The sequence below is a fragment of the Balaenoptera acutorostrata genome, chromosome 3, assembly GCF_949987535.1.
Source record: "Balaenoptera acutorostrata chromosome 3, mBalAcu1.1, whole genome shotgun sequence".
Lineage (NCBI taxonomy): Eukaryota > Metazoa > Chordata > Mammalia > Artiodactyla > Balaenopteridae > Balaenoptera > Balaenoptera acutorostrata.
The window spans coordinates 41,785,821-41,806,232 of NC_080066.1; the positions used below are offsets into that span (position 1 = coordinate 41,785,821).

General features: G+C 39.5%; 1 protein-coding gene across 1 annotated transcript in view; it reads right to left on the reverse strand.

Annotated features, from left to right (window-relative positions):
* Nucleotides 1–20,412, reverse strand: part of AGBL1 (AGBL carboxypeptidase 1) — a 520,708-nt gene that overhangs the window by 373,528 nt on the left and 126,768 nt on the right. The window contains 1 exon segment of the mRNA XM_007194366.3: nucleotides 8,246–8,399. Coding sequence (XP_007194428.2) covers nucleotides 8,246–8,399 — 154 coding nt within the window.

Consider the following 20,412-nt stretch of genomic DNA (forward strand, 5'->3'; position numbering starts at 1 on the left):
ACATTGGGTACCACTCAGCTCCTATACAGAAACTGAGCCTGCACAATGAAGACATACATAGATCTACTTTCTTAAATAAATAATTGTTCTATGAAGGTTGCCCTAGAAGGATTACTGTCTCTAACGTCCAAGAACTTCTCATTTGCAAGGAAAGGACTTGGCAACTGTTACAGAAATTGCTCTCAAAAGCATAAGACACATAAGAGAATTTTTAGAAAATCCCATATCATTCATTAAAGCATTTTAAGGCCTTATTAATTCAGATGGGATAATCGGTTGTTGATTAGCCAGATAGTTAAGCATTCATTGTCATGTGCTGATGAACTGTGAGAAATTACATTTCCTATCCACCAAAGATTCACCTCATGCAGTTAGCACTTCATCAGGTAAAGCTGCGTCTGGATAAATTAGCTAGATTTTTATTCCCCAGTTTTTTCTTTCATCTCCCAAACTTTTCCTTAATGAAAAGTACTCCTTACTCTGCTTGGTCGAAAACTATATCAGGAGCCAACTTTAAAAGCTGGCTAGCAGGGGGACCTTCAACATGGCGGAGTAAGATGCGGAGATCACCTTCCTCCCCACAAATACATCAGAAATACATCTACATGTGGAACAACTCCTACAGAATACCTACTGAACGCTGGCAGAAGACCTCAGACTTCACAAAAGGCAAGAAAATCCCCATGTACCCGGTGGGGCAAAAGAAAAAAGAAAAACAGAGACAAAAGAATAGGGATGGGACCTGCACCTCTGCGAGAGAGCTGTGAAGGAGGAAAAGTTTCCACACACTAGGAAGCCCCTTCATTGGCAGAGACAGGGGGTGGCGGTGGGGGGAATCTTCGGAGCCATGGAGGAGAGCGCAGCAACGGGGTGCAGAGGGCAAAGCGGAGAGATTCCCACACAGAGGATCGGTGCCGACCAGCACTCACTAGTCCGAGAGGCTTGTCTGCTCACCCGCTGGGGTGGGTGGGGGCTGGGAGCTGAGGCTCAGGCTTCGGAGGTCAGATCCCAGGGAGAGGACTGGGGATGGCTGGGTGAACACAGCCTGAAAGGGGCTAGTGCACCACAGCTAGCCGGGAGGGAGTCCGGGGAAAAGTCTGTACATGCCTAAGAGGCAAGAGACCATTGTTTCGGGGTGCGCAAGGACAGGGGATTCCTTCCCTGTCTGCCCACAGAAGGCAGAGCACCACCTAAATGAGATCCAGAGATGGGCGCAAGCCGTGGCTATCAGCTTGGACCCCAGAGACGGGCATGAAATGCTAACACTGCTGCTGCAGCCACGAAGAATCCTGTGTGCAAGCACAGGTCACTATCCACACACCCCCACCCCCACCCCAGGAGCCAGTGCAGCCTGCCACTGCCAGGGTCCCATGATCAAGGGACAACTTCCCCAGGAGAACATACACTGCACCTCAGGCTGTTGCAACACCATGTCGGCCTCTGTAGCCGCAGGCTTGCCCCACATAACAATTATAAATACCATACCTCTCCTTCACCCTGGCATGAGTAAGCCAGAGCCCCCTAGTCAGCCGCTGTTTTAATCCCATCCTGTATAGGTGGGAATAGATGCCTGAGGGTGACCTACATGCAGAGGTTGGGCCAAAACCAAAGCTGAACCCCAGGAGCTGTGTGAAGAAAGAAGAGAAAGGGAAATTTCTCCATGCAGTCTTAGAAGTAGCGGATTAAATCCCCACAATCAACGTATCAACTTGATATGCCCTGCATCTGTGGAATACCTGAATGGACAACAAATCATCCCAAAATTGAGGCGGTAGACTTTGGGAGCAATTGCAGACTTGGGGTCTGCTGTCTATGACTGATTTGTTACTGAATTTTATGTTTATCTTACTATAGTTTTTAGCGCTTGTTATCATTGGTGGATTTGTTTATTGGTTTGGTTGCTCTCTCCTTTTTTAAATTTTTATTATTTTCTTTTTATTTTAATAATTTTTTTTTCTTTTTTTTCTCCATTTCCTTCTGAGCCGTGTGGCTGACAGGGTCTTGGTGCTCCGGTCTGACGTCAAGCCTGAGCCTCTGAGGTGGGAGAGCGGAGTACAGTACACTGGACTACCAGAGACATCCCAGCCCCATGTAATATCAATCTGCGAAAGCTCTCCCAGAGATCTCCATCTCAATGCTAAGACCCAGCTCCACCCAAAGGCCAGCAAATTACAGTGCTGGACACCCCATGACACTCAACTAGCAAGACAGGAACACAAGGCCAGCCATTAGCAAAGACACAGCTTAAAATCATACTAAGTTCACAGACACCCTAAAACACATCACAATATGTGGTCCTGCCCACGAGAAAAACAAGATCCAGCCCCACCCCCCAGAACACAGGCATCAGTCCCCTCCACCAGGAAGCCTACACAAGCCACTGAACCAACCTCACCCACTGGGGTCAGACACAGAAAACAATGGAAACTAAGACCCTGCAGCCTGTGAAAAGGAGACCCCAAACAAAGTAAGCTAAACAAAATGACAAGACAAGGAAATATGCAGCAGATGAAGGACCAAGGTAAAACCCCACCAGAACAAACAAATGAAGAGGAAATAGGCAGCCTACCTGAAAAAGAATTCACAGTAATGATAGTAAAGAGGATCCAAAATCTTGAAAATAGAATGTGGAAAATACAAGAAATGGTTAACAAGGACCTAGAAGAACTAAAGAGCAAACAAACAATGATGAAAAACACAATAAATGAAATTTAAAATTCTCTAGAAGGAATTAATAGCAGAATAACTGAGGCAGAAGTACGGATAAGTGACCTGGAAGATAAAATAGTGGAAATAGCCACTGCAGAGCAGAATAAAGAAAAAAGAATGAAAAGAATTGAGGACAGTCTCAGAGACCTCTGGGACAACATTAAACACACCATCATTCAAATTATAGGGATCCCAGAAAAAGAACACAAAAGAAAGAGTCTGAGAAAATATTTGAAGAGATTATAGTTGAAAACTTCCCTAACATGGGAAAGGAAATAGTCAATCAAGTCCAAGAAGCACAGAGAGTCCCATACAGAATAAATCCAAGGAGAAACATGCCAAGGCACATATTAATCAAGCTATCAAAAATTAAGTACAAAGAAAAAATATTAAAAGCAGCAAGGGAAAAGCAACAAATAACATACAAGGGAATCCCCATAAGGTTAACAGCTGATCTTTCCACAGAAACTCTGCAAGCCAGAGGGAGTGACAGGACATATTTAAAGTGATGAAAGGGAAAAACCTACAACCAAGATTACCCTACCCAGCAAGGATGTCATTCAGATTCAACAGATAAATTAAAACCTTTACAGACTAGCAAAAGTTAGGAGAATTCAGCGCCACCAAACCAGGATTACAACAAATACTAAAGGAACTTCTCTAGGCAGGAAACACAAGCAAAGGAAAAGACCTACAGAAACAAACCCAAAACAATTAAGAAAATCATAATAGTAACATACATATAGATAAATACCTTAAATGTAAAAGGATTAAATGCTCCAATCAAAAGACATATACTGGCTGAATGAATACAAAAACAAGACCCATATATATGCTGTCTACAAGAGACCAACTTCAGACTTAGGGACACATATAGACTGAAAGTGAGGGGATGGAAAAAGATATTCCATGAAAATGGAAATCAAAAGAAAGCTGGACTAGCAATTCTCATATCAGACTAAATAGACTTTAAAATAAAGACTATTACAAGAGACAAGGAAGGACACTACATAATGATCAAGGGAACAATCCAAGAAGAAGATATAACAATTGTAAATATTTATGCACCCAACATAGGAGCACCTCAATACATAAGGCAAATGCTAACAGCCATAAAAAGGGAAATCGACAGGAACACAATCATAGTAGGAGACTTTAACGCCCGACTTTCACCAATGGACGGATCATCCAAAATGAAAATAAATAAGATAAAACAAGCTTTAAATGATACATTAAACATGATGGACTTAATTGATATTTATAGGACATTCCATCCAAAAACAACAGAATACACTTTCTTCTCAAGTGCTCATGGAACATTCTCCAGGATAGAACATACCTTGGGTAACAAATCAAGCCTTGGTAAATTTAAGAAAACTGAAATCATAGCAAGTATCTTTTCCAAATACAACGCTATGAGACTAGATATCAATTCCAGGAAAAAATCTGTAAAAAGTACAGACACATGGAGGCTAAACAATATGCTACTTATCAACCAAGAGATTATTGAAGAAATCAAAGAGGAAATCAAAAAAGGCCAAGAAACAAATGACAATGAAAACATGACAACCCAAAACCTATGGGATGCAGCAAAAGCAGTTCTAAGAGGGAAGTTTAGAGCAACACAATCCTACCTCAGGAAACAAGAAAAATCTGAAATTAACAATCTAACCTTATATCTAAAGCAATTAGAGAAAGAACAAAACAACCCCAAAGTTAGCAGAAGGAAAGAAATCATAAAGATCAGATCAGAAATAAATAAGAAATGAAGGAAACAACAGCAAAGTTCCATAAATCCAAAAAGCTGATTCTTTGAGAAGATAGACAAAATTGATAAACCATTAGTCAGACTCATCAAGAAAAAAAGGGAGAAGACTCAAATCAACAGAACTAGAAATGAAAAAGGAGAAGTAAAAACTGACACTGCAGAAATACAAAGGATCATGAGAGATTACTACAAGCAACTATATGCCAGTAAAATGGACAACCTGCAACAAATGGACAAATTCTTAGAAAAGCACAACCTTCTGACTGAACCAGGAAGAAATAGAAAAGATATATAGATCAATTACAAGCAGTGAAATGGAAACTGTGATTAAAAATTTTCCAACAAACAAAACAACAGGTCCAGAGGCTTAACAGGCAAATTCTGTGAAACATTGAGAGAAGAGTTAACATCTATCCTTCACAAACTCTTCCAAAATATAGCAGAGGGAGGAACACCCCAAACTCATCTATGAGGCCACCATCCCCCTGACACCAAAACGAGACAAAGATGTCACAAAAAAGAAAACTACAGGCCAATATCACTGATGAATATAGATGTAAAAATCCTCAACAAAATACTAGCAAATAGAATCCAACAGCACATTAAAAGGATCATACACCATGATCAAGTGGGATTTATCCCAGGAACGCAAGGATTCCTCAATATGCAAATCAATCAATGTGATACACCATATTAATACACTGAAGGATAACAACCATGTGATCATCTCAATAGATGCAGAAAAAGCTTTTGACAAAATTCAACACCTATTTATGATAAAAACTCTCCAGAAAGTAGGCATAGAGGGAACCTACCTCAAAATAATACAGGCCATATATGACAATCCCACAGCCAACATTGTTCTCAATTGTGAAAAACTGAAACCACTTCCTCTACAATCAGGAACAAGACAAGGTTGCCCATTCTTACCACTATTATTCAACTAGTTTTGGCAGTTATAGCCACAGCAATCAGAGAAGAAAAAGAAATAAAAGGAATCCAAATTGGAAAAGAAGAAGTAAAATTGTCACTGTTTGCAGATGACATGACACTATACATAGAGAATCCTAAAGATGTTACCAGAAAACTACTAGAGCTAATCAATGAATTTGGTAAAGTAGCAGGATACAAAATAAATGCACAGAAATCTCTCGCATCCCTATACACTAATGATGAAAAATCTGACAGAGAAATTAAGGAAACACTCCCATTTACCATTGCAACAAAAAGAATAAAATATCTAGGAATAAACCTACCTAAGGAGACAAAAGACCTGTATGCAGAAAACTATAAGACACTGATGAAAGAAATTAAAGACGATACAAACAGATGGAGAGATATACCATGTTCTTGGATTGGAAGAATCAACATTGTGAAAATGACTATACTACACAAAGCAATCCACAGATTCAGTGCAATCCCTATCAAATTACCAATGGCATTTTTCACAGAACTAGAACAAAAAATTTCACAGTTTGTATGGAAACACAAAAGACTCCGAATAGCCAAAGCAATCTTGAGAAAGAAAAACGGAGCTGGTGGAATCAGGCTCCCTGACTTCAGACTATACTACAAAGCTACAGGTATCAAGACAGTATGGTACTGGCACAAAAACAGGAATATAGATCAATGGAACAGGATAGAAATCCCAGAGATAAACCTACACACATATGGTCATCTTATCTTTGAAAAAGGAGGCAAGAATATACAATGGACAAAAGACAGCCTCTTCAATAACTGGTGTTGGGAAAACTGGACAGCTACATGTAAAAGAATGAAATTAGAACACTCCCTAACACCATACATAAAAATAAACTCAAAATGGATTAAAGACCTAAAAGTAAGGCCAGACACTATAAAACTCTTAGAGGATTACATAGGTAGAACACTGTGTGACATAAATCACAGCAAGATCCTTTTTGACCCTCCTCCTAGAGAAATTGAAATAAAGACAAAAATAAACAAATGGGACCTAATGAAACTTAAAAGTTTTTGCACAGCAAAGGAAACCATAAACAAGATGAAAAGACAACCCTCAGAATGGGAGAAAATATTTGCAAATGAAGCAACTGACAAAGGATTAATCTTCAAAATATATAAGGAGCTCATGCTGCTCAATATCAAAAAGCAAACAAGCCAATCCAAAAGTGGGCAGAAGCCCTGAATAGACATTTCTCCAAAGAAGATATACAGATTCCCAACAAACACATGAAAGGATGCTCAACATCACTAATCATTAGAGAAATGCAAATCAAAACTACACTGAGGTATCACCTCACATCGGTCAGAATGGTCATCATCAAAAAATCTACATACAATAAATGCTGGAGAGGGTGTGGAGAAAAGGGAACCCTCTTGCACTGTTGTTGGGAATGTAAATTGATACAGCCACTATGGAGAACAGTATGGAGGTTCCTTAAAAAACTAAAAATAGAACTACCATATGATCCAGCAATCCCACTAGTGGGTATATACCCTGAGAAAACCATAATTCAAAAAGAGACACGTACCACAATGTTCATTGCAGCTCTATTTACAATAGCCAGGACATGGAAGCAACCTAAGTGTCCATCAACATATGAATGGATAAAGAAGATGTGGTACATATATACAATGGAATATTACTCATCCATAAAAAGAAACGAAATTGAACTATTTGTAGTGAGGTGGGTGGACTGAGAGTCTGTCATACAGAGTGAAGTAAGCCAGAAAGACAAAAACAAGTACCGTATGCTAACACATATATCTGGAATCTAAAAAAAAAACAAAAACAAAAACAAAAACATGGTTCTGATGAACCTAGGGGCAGGACAGGAATAAAGACACAGATGTAGAGAATGGACTTGAGGACATGGGGAGGGGGAAGGGTAAGCTGGGACAAAGTGAGAGAGTAGAATTGTCATATATATACTATGAAATGTAAAATAGATAGCTAGTGGGAACCAGCTGCATAGCACAGGGAGATCAGCTCCATGCTTTGGGATCACCTAGAGGGGTGGGATAGGGAGGGTGGGGTGAGATGCAAGTGGGAAGGTATATGGTGATATATGTATACATATAGCTGATTCACTTTGTTATACAGCAGAAACTAACACAACATTGTAAAGCAATTATACTCCAATAAAGATGTTTAAAAAAAAGAAAAAGCTGGTTGGTTACAAGCAAATCACATTTGTGCTCAGGACTCTAATATTAAATGGGCATTTGTGTGTCTGTGAGAGTGCGTCTGTGTGTGTGTGTATGCCTGTGTGTTTTGGTTTGGTTTTATAGTTCTTGGCTAGAGTCTCCTCCACACTGTCAGCTCTTCTGATCCAAACTGTAATCCAGGTCATCAAGGGAATTCTTCAGCCAGTGCTCCAACACTCAACTTCCTTCCTTTCCTAACCTTGACTGACCGTGAGTGTAGTATAACGGGAGTGAGCATGGTGAGAAAAGTCCCTGGATTAGAAGTCGGAAAATGTGATTCATTTTCCAGTCTTGGTTCTGTTTTAGGAGAAGTGACTGTCACTTGTAAACTGCTCTCAATTCCAACAAGTCATTTCATCTTTCTGACAATTTGCAATTTATTGTTTTCTCCCTTTGACAACAGAGCAATATGAATATTTACCCTTTTGTCATATCAAGAAGAGTTGGGTTTCTATAAAGGTAGACCAGTCCCCAACACTTTATGGAGCTTCTGATCTCAAAGGGACAGAGTGCTTCCAAGACTCTGAGGACCCCCACCTTCACCACCAAATCTTCAAAGAAGAGGGTCTGCCGTTTACTCACGGAGCTGTTCCAGGTGGTCAGCACTGTTAGACTCGGGCATGGCAGTGATGGTCACCAATGGACATGAATTCCCTCCTAGCGTCTGGCAGAGAACCTCCTGCCGGAAGTAGACCTGCTTGGGGTTCACGCTTTTTTCCAGAACGTCAAGGTGAGTCTGGAGCAGAGATGAAACAGAAGTGTATATTAAGATATTTGATAATAACAATAGGTGAAAGCAGCAACAAAGCTTATATTCATCTAACTCTATATAGTTTAGAAGTATTTTTGTTAACCTAATCTGCCTGACAGTGGGCATTAAGTGATTTAAAAGGGGTGCTCTTCCTACTCCCTGGAAGAAGTTCAATGAGGCTGAACAGGAAGCATCATGCCTGCCTATGTCTGCACAGTAGAATATCTGTTTTCAAGTTACACTGAAAGCAAAAGAGCAGGGGCATACAGCATTCTTCCCATGACAGTTGCATGTAAAGAATGCTGCTACCATAAAGACAGAGTACATGCAGGACACTCGGGAACATGAGACAGAGCTTCAGCAGTGCAGATTACTTTAGAATCAAGCAATATAAGGAGAGTTGGGAGCATATTGAAGGAAAATAGAAAGCAATTGATCCAGGGAGAATGCTAAGTGAAGAGAACCACTAACTGGTAGCAACTGATTTCCCCTACCCTACCTTCCCATTTAAACACTCATTTAAAATGCAGAAAGATACAAAAATGGGGTAACCATTGAAAATAGGGTTCTTGGTCAACAATCTTTAAGACCTCTGAAGATACTTTCAATAACCCAAACAGTGGAATTAGTCATAAAGATGTTAAGAGAATGCCTCCCAACCACACTGCATACCCTAACAATAGGGACACGGTGACTTCAGTAACCAGTGAAAGGGAAGCGGTCCTTCTCCAACACAAGAACGTCAGTGCACACAATCGTCCTTCCAGCTAAAGATCAAATAGGTATTAACACATTCAAATAGGTATTAAGAGGGCCGAGGAAAAACTGCCCACCTTGTGATTTAACAAATAACATGTCTGCTAGACAAATGAAACAAACATGACTCCTATGAATATATTTATAAAAGATTCATAATATATTTTATGAAAAATGGAGTAATGCTTTCCAAAGGTAGAGGAAGTGTTTACATGTGAAAAAGATTTACTACAGAGGTGCTAGGCAGAATAATGGCTCCCCCAAAAATGTCCATGCCCTAATCTTCAGACTCTGTCAATATGTTACCTTACATGGCAAAAGGGACTTCAAAGATATGTTTAAGACTGAGGTCTATTTGAGGTGGGGGGATTATCCTGCATTAACCAGTTGGGGCCAATCTAATCAAAAGTACTTAAAAGCAGAGAACTTTCCCCAGCCACAAAGGACCAGAACCACATGCAAAGGACTCAGCCTGCCATGCTGGGGGGTAAAGGGGTAAAAAGTTGAGGAATGTGGTGTCCTCTAAAAGCTGGAAAAGGCAAGGAAATAGATTCTCCTCCACCATCCTCCAGAAGGAACACAGCCCCAATACCTTGATTTTTGCCCAGTGATTTTTATCCATGTTGAACTTCTCACCAAAAGAGCTATAAGTTAATTTTTTTAATTGTTTAAGCTACCAAATTTGTGATAATTTGTTACCGCAGCAATAGAAAACCAATACACTGGGAAATAAGAGAAAGAATTTCCTAAGTTAAGTAAAAATCTTAGCATCTGGGTAGGAAGAGACTAAAATCTACTTGTACTCTATTGAAACATTTGACTTACAAGGAAAAAGAAAAAGTTCCAAGAAAAGATTACCCGATGATTCTGTGGCCTTTCCTATAGCTTCAGGGATACCTGAAAATTTGACCCTGAATCATATCCTCCTTACAACTGAGACCCCAAATCATCTGCCTCCACACAGCCTGTTTCCTAGATTAATATGAATTTATTATTCCCTGTCTGCATCAACATAAGTTTAATGTCCTAGGAAACTCTTGCCCAGGAAAATAGAAATTACAAATAAATTTATTTTTCATAAATTTATTATTTTTCAGGAATATCTCATCAACTCTTCAATAGAAAGTATCAATGACTTGATCCAAGACCCTTTGAACTCCTCTCCTCAAGATTCTTGCCTTACAGTGTCCACCAATCTTTAACCATTATATCATGATCTTTACCCAATGCTAATCAAGCCCCTACATTAAAATACCTGATCTTAACAAAACTTTAAAGTCTTAATAAATACCCCAGCTTTGCCCTTCCCCCTTTGAGACACTATCAAGACTCTGTCACATTCTCCCTTATCAAATATATTAGTTTCCTATCACTTCTGTAACAAATTACCACAAATTTGGTGGATGAAGACAACACGAGTTTATTGTATTACAGTTCCAGAGGTCAAAAGTCCAAAATGGGTTTTACTGTGCAAAAATCAAGGTGTTGGCAGGACTGCACTCCTTCTGGAGGCTCTAGAAGGTAATTCATTTCCTTGCCTTTTCCAGCTTCTGGAGGTCAGCTGCTTTCCTTATCCCATGGTGTCTTCCTCCACATTCAAAGCCAGCAATCGCATCATTCCTACCCTGGCTTCCATGGTCAAATTTCCTTCTCTGACTCTGACTCTTCTGTCTCAATCATTCATGGTTAAGGACCCTTGTGATTACATTGGACCCAGTCTAATAGTTCAACATAATCTCCCCATCTCAAGAGGCTTAGCTTAATCACATCTGCAAAGTCTTTTGTGCCACATAAAGTAACATCCTCACAGGTTCCAGGGATTAGAATATGAACATCTTGGGGTGGGCGGTGGGCATTATTCTGTCTAACACACCAAGGTACGCAATACACTTAGGTTTGTGTTAGAAACAGGTTGTTCTGGTGGTATTTCTTGGACCCAGCATTTGACACAATACTAAGAAAAGGAATTAGAAGGATCATGGCTACCCCAGGTTCAAGATGAGATTCAGCTAAGGCCCATTTATCTGACCAAACCTTTGTACTTCAGTCTTCTGATTGTTTGTCAAGTGCTAATGAATGCCACGCATTGTTGGGATGCACCAGCACTAGAGACTGGGTGGTAGTCTCACACCCCTGGGGAGACAAGGAGGCTCACTAACGGTATACACACAAACACAAAGGCCCTGCTTAGAGTTTGAAAGTACAGAGGATTATAATCGAGTAAACCTATAACCCACCAAGGTTTTGCTCATGAGTTTCTGCTCATACATTCTCAGCTATGCAAGAGCTCAGGAAACATATCATCTTATCTTTATTGACATTAATAACTTGAAGACAAATTTCAGCTGCCCCAAATCAAACTAAAGAATGATATCAAAGGACAGTTCAGTTAAACAAGGTTTGCCTAAATGACTATTGGATAACACAGTTACTACATAATACAAACATAAAAAATAATTTTTTAGGGAGAAAACACATATTATCAAATGTTAATCTCATCATCTGGTTCTAAAACGAAAGTAAAAAGAAATGTGTAAGTGAGGAATGAAGTAAAACAAAATATTAACTTTTCAACTTACATGAACGTAATATTATTTAATTCTTGAAAATGGAAAGGCAGAATAGCAAGATGACTAAGAGGGCAGGCTCTTGAGTCAGACTGCCTGGGTTCAAAGTTTGGTTGTGGATTCTAGAAGAGTCATGTAAATTCTGTACTTAACCTCTTTGTAACTCAGTTTTCTCATCTTTAAAATGTATATAAAATGGCATTACCTATGTCATTCAATGATTGCTATAATTTAGCGGTTTATTGTGTATGAGGAGTGCCTGTCATACAGGAAACACTCAATTTTAGCTGTTATTTTTGATGAAGAAATGTAGGTTCAAATTGTTTTTAAGAACTAAAAGGGAAACACTAGTAGAATTATAAACACTGTAGGAAAAAAGAAATCAAAGAAAATATGGTCACTCCATGTTGCATAAAAGAGAAAGAAAGAAAGAGAGAGAGGGAAGGAAGGAAGGAAGGAAGGAAGGAAGGAAGGAAGGAAGGAAGGAAAGAAGGGAGGAATGGGGTAAGGGGGAGAGAAAAAAAAGAAAGAAAAGCAGTGAAGCATCAAAATGACAGAAGTAACACCAAAAATTGTCTTGAGTATAAATAAGTTAAACAGCCTTATTAAATGACAAAAACTTTCAGATTAGTTTTTTTAAAAATCCCACTGCCTATTGTATATAAAAGGAACTTTCAAAGAGAATAAAAAAAAGACCCATGATGTGTATGATAAACACTCCTAAATTATCTTCTTGTTCTGTTTGCCTCCACTAAAATATTTTAAAAGAGAAATATTGAAACTAAATGGTTAAGCAAACATAAATTAAAGTGGGCCTGGCAAGAGTGATATATGACAAAGTCATATTCAAGACCAAGTGCATTAAATGGGTTTTAAAAATCTTATTTTGATAAAGGGCACAATTCACAATGAACATAAAAAACTCATAAATCTTAAGAATCAAATAACACAGAATTGAAATGTACGACACAAAAATGGCAGAAAGGGAAATAATTGTACTAAGAGTGGGAGGCTTTAAAACAGTACCTCAGTCTTGAATAAATCAATTGCAAAAAAAATGATATAGAGTATTTGAACAATATTGTTTTTTATAGATATATGTCAAGCTGTCTTTACAGAGAGCATCCTTTATTTTTTTCTTAAACATTCAGGGAACTATAACAAAAATTAATCATATGTAGGACTATGAAAAAATATTCACTAAAAGTTTTTTAAAAAGCAGATATTGTACAAGCCACACTTTCTGACAATAATTGAATGAAATTAGACTTAAGTAAAAATGGTTTTAAAAACAGGAAAAATAAAACCATTAAGGAATAGAAAAACATCCTCCTAAAAGAAGCTCATGAAAGAAATTCTTATATTAAAAAGAAAATAAATATTAGATCAGTGTAATTAAAGCCCTAATAGAAGAAGTGTCCATCTGGCATCCCAGGAGAGAAGGCACAGGACAAGAATAAAAATGATCCCATCTGAATGTCGGCCCGTCTCAGCCACGCCGGTAAAAGGAAATTCCAGCACCCTCATAAAGAGTCAAGATCGCCCTGGATTTAGATGATACACTGTGATCGTAAATGAATTATTATTATTATTATTTTAAATAAATTTATTTATTTATTTATTGGAGGCGTTGGGTTTTCGTTGAGGTGCATGGGCTTCTCATTGCAGTGGCTTCTCTTGTTGCGGAGCATGGGCTCTAGGTGCACGGGCTTCAGTAGTTGTGGCACACAGGCTCAGTAGTTGTGGCTCATGGGCTCTAGAGTGCAGGCTCAGTAGTTGTGGCGCATGGGCTTAGTTGCTCTGCGGTATGTGGGATCTTCCCAGACCAGGGCTCAAACCCGAGTTCCCTGCATTGGCAGGCAGATTCTTAACCACTGTGCCACCAGGGAAGTCCCGTAAATGAATTATTTTAATCACTTTCATACATTTCTGGGTGAAAATTGCTCCCAATATTAATTATTGAAATCTGAACTGAGTAGACTCTGCCTCACAATTACTATCAAGATTCCAGGCCCCCAAACTAGGAAATCAATACCCTTTCCTGAATCATTTCCCAAAATGTAACCTTCAGGATGTTATGAAGTGCTGGGGTATAGAGGGGTGGAGATTCATAGCCAAGGCACCTGGGATATGGTGAATTAAAGAAAATGAAAACATTTTCATGGCTGCAGAATTGTTCAGATTCTTTAACATGCCAATACACATTTTGAACTCTTAGAAGAAAAACTAGCAAACAGTGTTTCAAGAATTTATGTGACTCTTCAACCCTTTTTCTCTAAAGATCTCAGGATCATGGAGTGCTGTAGAATACACTTTGGGAAACACTGCTGAATTGAGGGGTTTTGTTTTGTTTGTTTGTTTGTTTTGTTCTTGCCATCAAAGCTATTTGTTTCACATTTTATTATGGCTACAAGATGTGGGGGAGATGGGGGAGAGATAGAGACCCTTCTCCAGAAAAGTACTGACCATCATTCTGTGATGTCACAAAAGTTACAAACAGGCCATAGCTCTTCTTGCCAAATCTTGAAAAAAAATAAAATCTAGATTCTATAAATCAGATAAGGGCAGGAGGCTTGGAAGCAGTTTTGTCTGTAGAAGTCATCAAACACAATTAGATACAAAAGAAAAAAGTAAAAAAAAAAAAAAAAGAAAAAACCTCTTTTGCCCACGTACATTGTCCTTTAAAATGGGGGTCCCCAACCCCAGGGCCATGGACCACTACAGGTCTGTGGCCTGTTAGGAACTGGGCCACACAGCAGGAGGTGAGCGGCAGGGCGAGCCAGCGAAGCTTCATCTGTATTAAAACACCTCCCTGTCGCTTGCATTACAGCCTGAGCTCCGCCTCCTGTCAGCATTGTAGTGAGTTGTATAATTATTTCATTATATATTACAATGTAATAATAATAGAAATAAAGTGCACAATAAATGTAATGCACTTGAATCATCCCGAAACCATCTCTCCCACCCCCAGTCCATTGAAAAATTGTTTTCCATGAAACTCGTCCCTGGCGCCAAAAAGGTTGGGGACCACTGCTTTAAAACACTGTCACGTTAACGGGCAATGCTGGAGGAAGCAAAGTTTGAAAGTTTTCTTCTCCTATGAGTTCTTTGTTAATTTTTATTATGACATTTTTCATGATTACTAATATTACAATTCAACAAATGCCTAATATCTTTTAGCTTAAGCCCATTTTCTGTAATTTTTCATGCAGTCATCTCCCTGTGCCCCTCAATGAAATCTCTGTCCCTTTGATCATTCCACCTGCCACTGAATACATAACACCTCTGTGCTTAGTGCATTATTCTAGCTCCAGTCACACAGACAACTTCCAGAAATAAACCAATTATAAACTTCTGTTGGTTTGCCTTTTGCGAAAATGGCTTTGTATTGTTCTCCTGAAGATGATTTTTAGGTGAACGCCCCCATCTCAGGTCCAGCAAGGCCATGTCTAATTGGATATTGTTGGGATCACTGATGAGAGAAGCAGGGCTTCTGAATGTGTGTGCCAACAACCAACCGTAATAACAGCCCTGCAGAAGCCACAAGGGTTGGTTTCTTTATAAAAATGGGAATGAGTTCAAGGCAATTATGGAAACCCCCAGAGAGGCTGTCTTAAAAGAAAATCCTACCTACCCATGAAAGACATCCGGCTGATAACTTAGCCTGCAGCCTCAGTGGTGCCTCTCGGCAGGAGTCTTCTGCTCCTTCTGCTTTATCAGCTACTCCCTTAAAACTTCCATAAAAGGCTTCACTTGACCTCAGCAGGTTACCCTGCTGGTGGCTACTGGTAAAGTAAGAAGCACTATACACTCAAAAATCCTTCGTTTCTCATTGTTATCCCCTAAACTGCTACACTCTCTGTCCCCCCTAATTCAGAAGAAAGCTCACCCCTAAGGAGATGGCCTATTTTATTTGGTACTGCCTAGTTCTCAGTTGTCACTTAAATACACTCATCAGAGAATCGAAGGCTTCTCATCACAAGAACAAATGACACCTTTAAGCTAAATAGAAAGCAAGAGAACATGCTGTAAGCAGGTACTAATGAGCTTTCTCAAACTGCCCCAGTCTGCCAATACCATTCTCCCTAAGTTATACAGATTGACTTTGAGACTGAGAGAAGTGATTAGTCTCTAGATGTGTACTCACAGATTTGCTGATTAGTGACTTTAATACCCTTTTTCCATTAAAAATAAACCAAGTTATATTGCTGATGATTTGGAAAAGAGAGTAAAGAAAAAATAATTACAATCAACCACCCTAAGAAAACCATCAGTAGATTTTGTATTTATTTCTTTTTGGTCCTTTATTGGAATTTTTTTTTACATAATTTTAATTTTATTATGTATTGTGGAATGGGTATCTTCCAATCAGTCCAACAGAGAAAATAATCACACATCATCATAAAAAAGAGAATAGGGACTTCCCTGGTTGTGCAGTGGTTAATAATCCACCTGCCAGTGCAGGGGACATGGGTTTGCTCCCTGGTCCGGGAAGATCCCACATGTCGCAGAGCAACTAAGCCCGTGCGCCACAATTACTGAGCCTGCACTCTAGAGCCTGCGAGCCACAACTACTGAAGCCCGCATGCTTAGAGCCCGTGCTCTGCAACAAGAGAAGCTACCGCAATGAGAAGCCTGTGCACCACAATGAAGAGTAACCCCCGCTCACCACAACTAGAGAAAGCCCGTGTGCAGCAACAAAGACCCAATGCAGGCAAAAAAATAAATTAATTAATAAAAATAAATTAATTTTAAAAAAAGAGGGAATAAACGTTCTAATGGTCACCACCTAATATTGTTTACTAGTTGTAGGCACTTGGCTAACACTTGCTATGTATCAAGTCATGTAATCTTGATAACCCGTAGAATAACCACTTCAATGGTTCCAATTTTACAGATGTGAAAACTGAGGCTGAGAGAAGTTAAATAGCTTGCCCATGACTACAGTGCAAGACAACACAGAGCTTAGACCCAAATCCAGGCCTGACTCCAAAACTTGTTCTTACATTGTGCTCAAAACCCTGGAATTCAGGGGTCCCTGTGGTCAGTGACTTCACCATCCACACACACCTCAGCTCCTCCAGAATGGCTCTTTGTGTTCAAGTCCTCAACATCAGGACCCTTTACTGGTGCTTGTCCTTTCTTTTGGCCCATGCAAAGATAGGTGTCTGTCTATTGATTAAGTGACAGCACTGATTTATGACTTGCTCATTGCATCTTCGATCTACCACATGTAAGTCGATATTTCCTACTTGACACATTTTAAACGTGAGCCCTTTATAAGAGATTGTGAATATGGCATTCTAATTCTCAATTCTTTCTTTTTCTCTCCCTCTCTCCCCCTCCCCTCCCTTACTCTCCCCACAGTACACTCCATTTTATCTCTAAAGATGATGCTGGTAGCATCTACCACAGTGGGTATATGCATCTGGTGAAAACCCTACTCTACCCTTCAAAAGCCTTAAGCTCTCCCAACACATGTATCCTACTTCTGATCACTTTTCTTATCTCTTGCCAACTCATGTAGTTATAAGTTCTCAGTGAGATCCCATTTTCTTACTCTCTAAAATGTCCGTCAGAAACTCTCTTGGGGCGCCATTTTCAACCAATACTCCTGGCTACCTAGGGGCAATCCAGAACATAATCCAAATACTTTAACAAATATTCTAACAACACTTTAACAATCATTGCAATTATTGATACCTTGAGATGGATGATTAAATAGAACTCCTTTTGCTTGCTTCATAATTACAATAATATTGTATTTCTTTCTTTCAGCTTTATTTTAATACTATAATTTGGACAATTATCCAACAGAGTTCCTGGCAAGCATCTGGAAGATATCAATTTGAAAGATCCAAATACTAATTCTCTTATTACAAGAGAATCATAAAACTTTTAAGGTTGTAAAATTATATTCATGTTGAAAAACCTCCAAAATACATGTCCTCTGCTATAAAAAATGTCTATAATTAGTAAGTGTAATCCATATTATAAGTGATTTACAAAATTGTGAATTCCACATAGAAATATATTTTCCACCCCTCAGCATAACCCTCAAGTAACATCCAGTTAATTCTGCCCTTGGGGTATCATTCACATTTATCACTGATCTGTTGGAAGAAAACTGTTTCTCCTTAGGACATGTCCAAAAATAAAAATGACTAGTGTGCATTACAGAATGTACTTATTTTGTCCATGATGGGAGGAAGAGCTTTCTAAGAGAAGTCACAGAGTCAATTATTGTCTTAAACCTGGAGAAGACAAAGCCCATGCATTATTAAATTTTTTTTTTTAATTTATTTTATTTATGGCTGTGTTGGGTCTTCGTTTCTGTGCGAGGGCTCTCTCCAGTTGCGGCAAGCGGGGGCCACTCTTCATCGCGGTGCGCGGGCCTCTCGCTATCGCGGCCTCTCTTGTTGCGGAGCACAGGCTCCAGACGCGCAGGCTCAGCAATTGTGGCTCACGGGCCCAGCCGCTCCGCGGCACGTGGGATCTTCCCAGACCAGGGCTCGAACCCGTGTCCCCTGCATTGGCAGGCGGATTCTCAACCACTGCGCCACCAGGGAAGCCCCCATGCATTATTGGAAATGTAAAACCTAAAATTGAGTATATACATTTTTTACTTCAAGTAACAAATCGTCTTTCTTATTCTGTTCTACTCATTTAAAAGAAATGAAAAGCTACCCTTTTCCTGTCTCTCTTTCTCATTAACTCTCCTCTTCCTAGTGGGAAGAGGTTCAGTCAATAGGCAAAGTAACAAGCCAATAAGCATCAATGAACAAGACCTCTCTCTTCCTCTCATTGAGATCAAGTGATGGTGGGGTCTTCTTTTCTTGAATTTTTGTCCCCCCTCAATATGAAATTATCCGCAACTTGACCTCAGTGGCTCCTAAACTATTTGTTGATTGTAAACTTTAGACCTTGTGCTTTAGTCTGACAAGAGTACTAAGTGGTCCCAAAGACAAAAGTTATGACATACAGTAGTTACTGCAATGGCAGCCCACTTTTATAGGTGCATATAATCATCAGGTTGTGTGATTATATAACCTCCAATGGTTGAGTTCAAGTCATCAACCCAAGATTTTTGTCTATAACTCTGGGTGCTATGGATGTGGTTCAGGTGAGAAGGGTGTTGTTCCCCAGACATGATCCCATTTTTATTCCAAGATGCTTTGATGGGTCCTTGCTAAGTGCCTACAAGCTGATTCAAAGTCTGAAATTCAAAGTAAGAAGCCAGATGCAGTCAAGGCCGGCTGAAGGAGTTTCAGACTTTCTATTCAGACAGGAATAGATGTCAAAGGCCAGTACTCTGTTCCCTGCTTGGCCACTAGCTAAATGTGAGATTTCTAGGCTTCAGTTTTTGCATCTATAAATGATAAAGGTGAATTAGACAATTCCCCAAGCCCCTTTGTATTCTAAATTTTTATACTAATTGCCACTGAGAATCTCCAGGAGGTCAAAGATATTCTAACAAGGGTAAAGAATAGTGTCCTGGAACCATGGATCATTCTCCAGATGGAAAAGGCAAACCCGCATTCAGAAAGGAATCCCCTTCCCCAGGAGAGTTTTCATATGCAGGGTTTCACAGGCAAGACAATAAGAACAGCTGTTGAAGGGGATCATGAATCTTGCCTGTTGTAAGTCCCTAAAGGCAATGAACATGTTTTAAAACAAACATGCCTTGTTACAGCAAAGCTTGTGATGCACATTTCTTGGATTAAGTTCTTGAGATCTCTAAGTACAATACGCAAATAATACTAGTCGTATATCTTTTGCAATCTGGGAAATAGTAAAAAAAAAAAAAAAAAAAAATCTCTTTAGGCAAACCAACATATGGAGAGAAGGGCAGATGTACTTTTATGAAGCAGTTAGCCAAGTGGTTTAAGGTATGCCTTCTCAACGGAGAAAAAATTGTATTTATACTTGAACATTCCTTCTGAGGGGAAAGATGTTCTTGGTTATCATCTTTTCCAACTCCTTATCACAGACTTGCAATGAAAATGCTCATCCTTCAGGCTAAGTGATATATCCGTTTGCTTATACACATATTATTATAAATATGCTAATAACATTTTGCATTAATGCAGAGGGTGAAAGTACTTTATAAGAGATACTTTAGCTCATTAATCCTCAGGATATCCATGAAATAACTAGGGGAAAGGGATGGTTTGCCAACTTTTTCAAAGGACAGGAAACTGTATGGTTTAAGCAGTTTGCTCAGATGGGTCAAATGAGCCCTGTGCAGGGCCTGATAGGACATTGGAATGCTGACTTCGAGTTTGGACAGGTTGACACTACCCTCCTCTCATAAAAAGATTGTGACCCACATTTGCAGTGATTCAGTGCTTTATTGTTCCACCCTTCTTGTCTGCCCTGGATCCTTCTAGCAGCCTCCAGCCCATGGCCGTGGGAACCACTGGAAATGGGGAAGCAGCTATAAGGTGAACTCAGGGAGTTTTTCCAAGCTTCACCTCCTCACCCTCTGCTTCACTCCTCTCAATGCGTCCATGTCCTTTAAATCTGCATCTCAGCTGACCTGCATGGTTTTACCCCATTTCGACTGAATGATCTCATTCTAATCTCATTTCTCCTTCCTTAATTTGAGGGCTTTTTAAAGATAGAGCCCCTAAGAAATGTCCCCCTGCCCTTCACCTCCCACACTCAACCTGCAG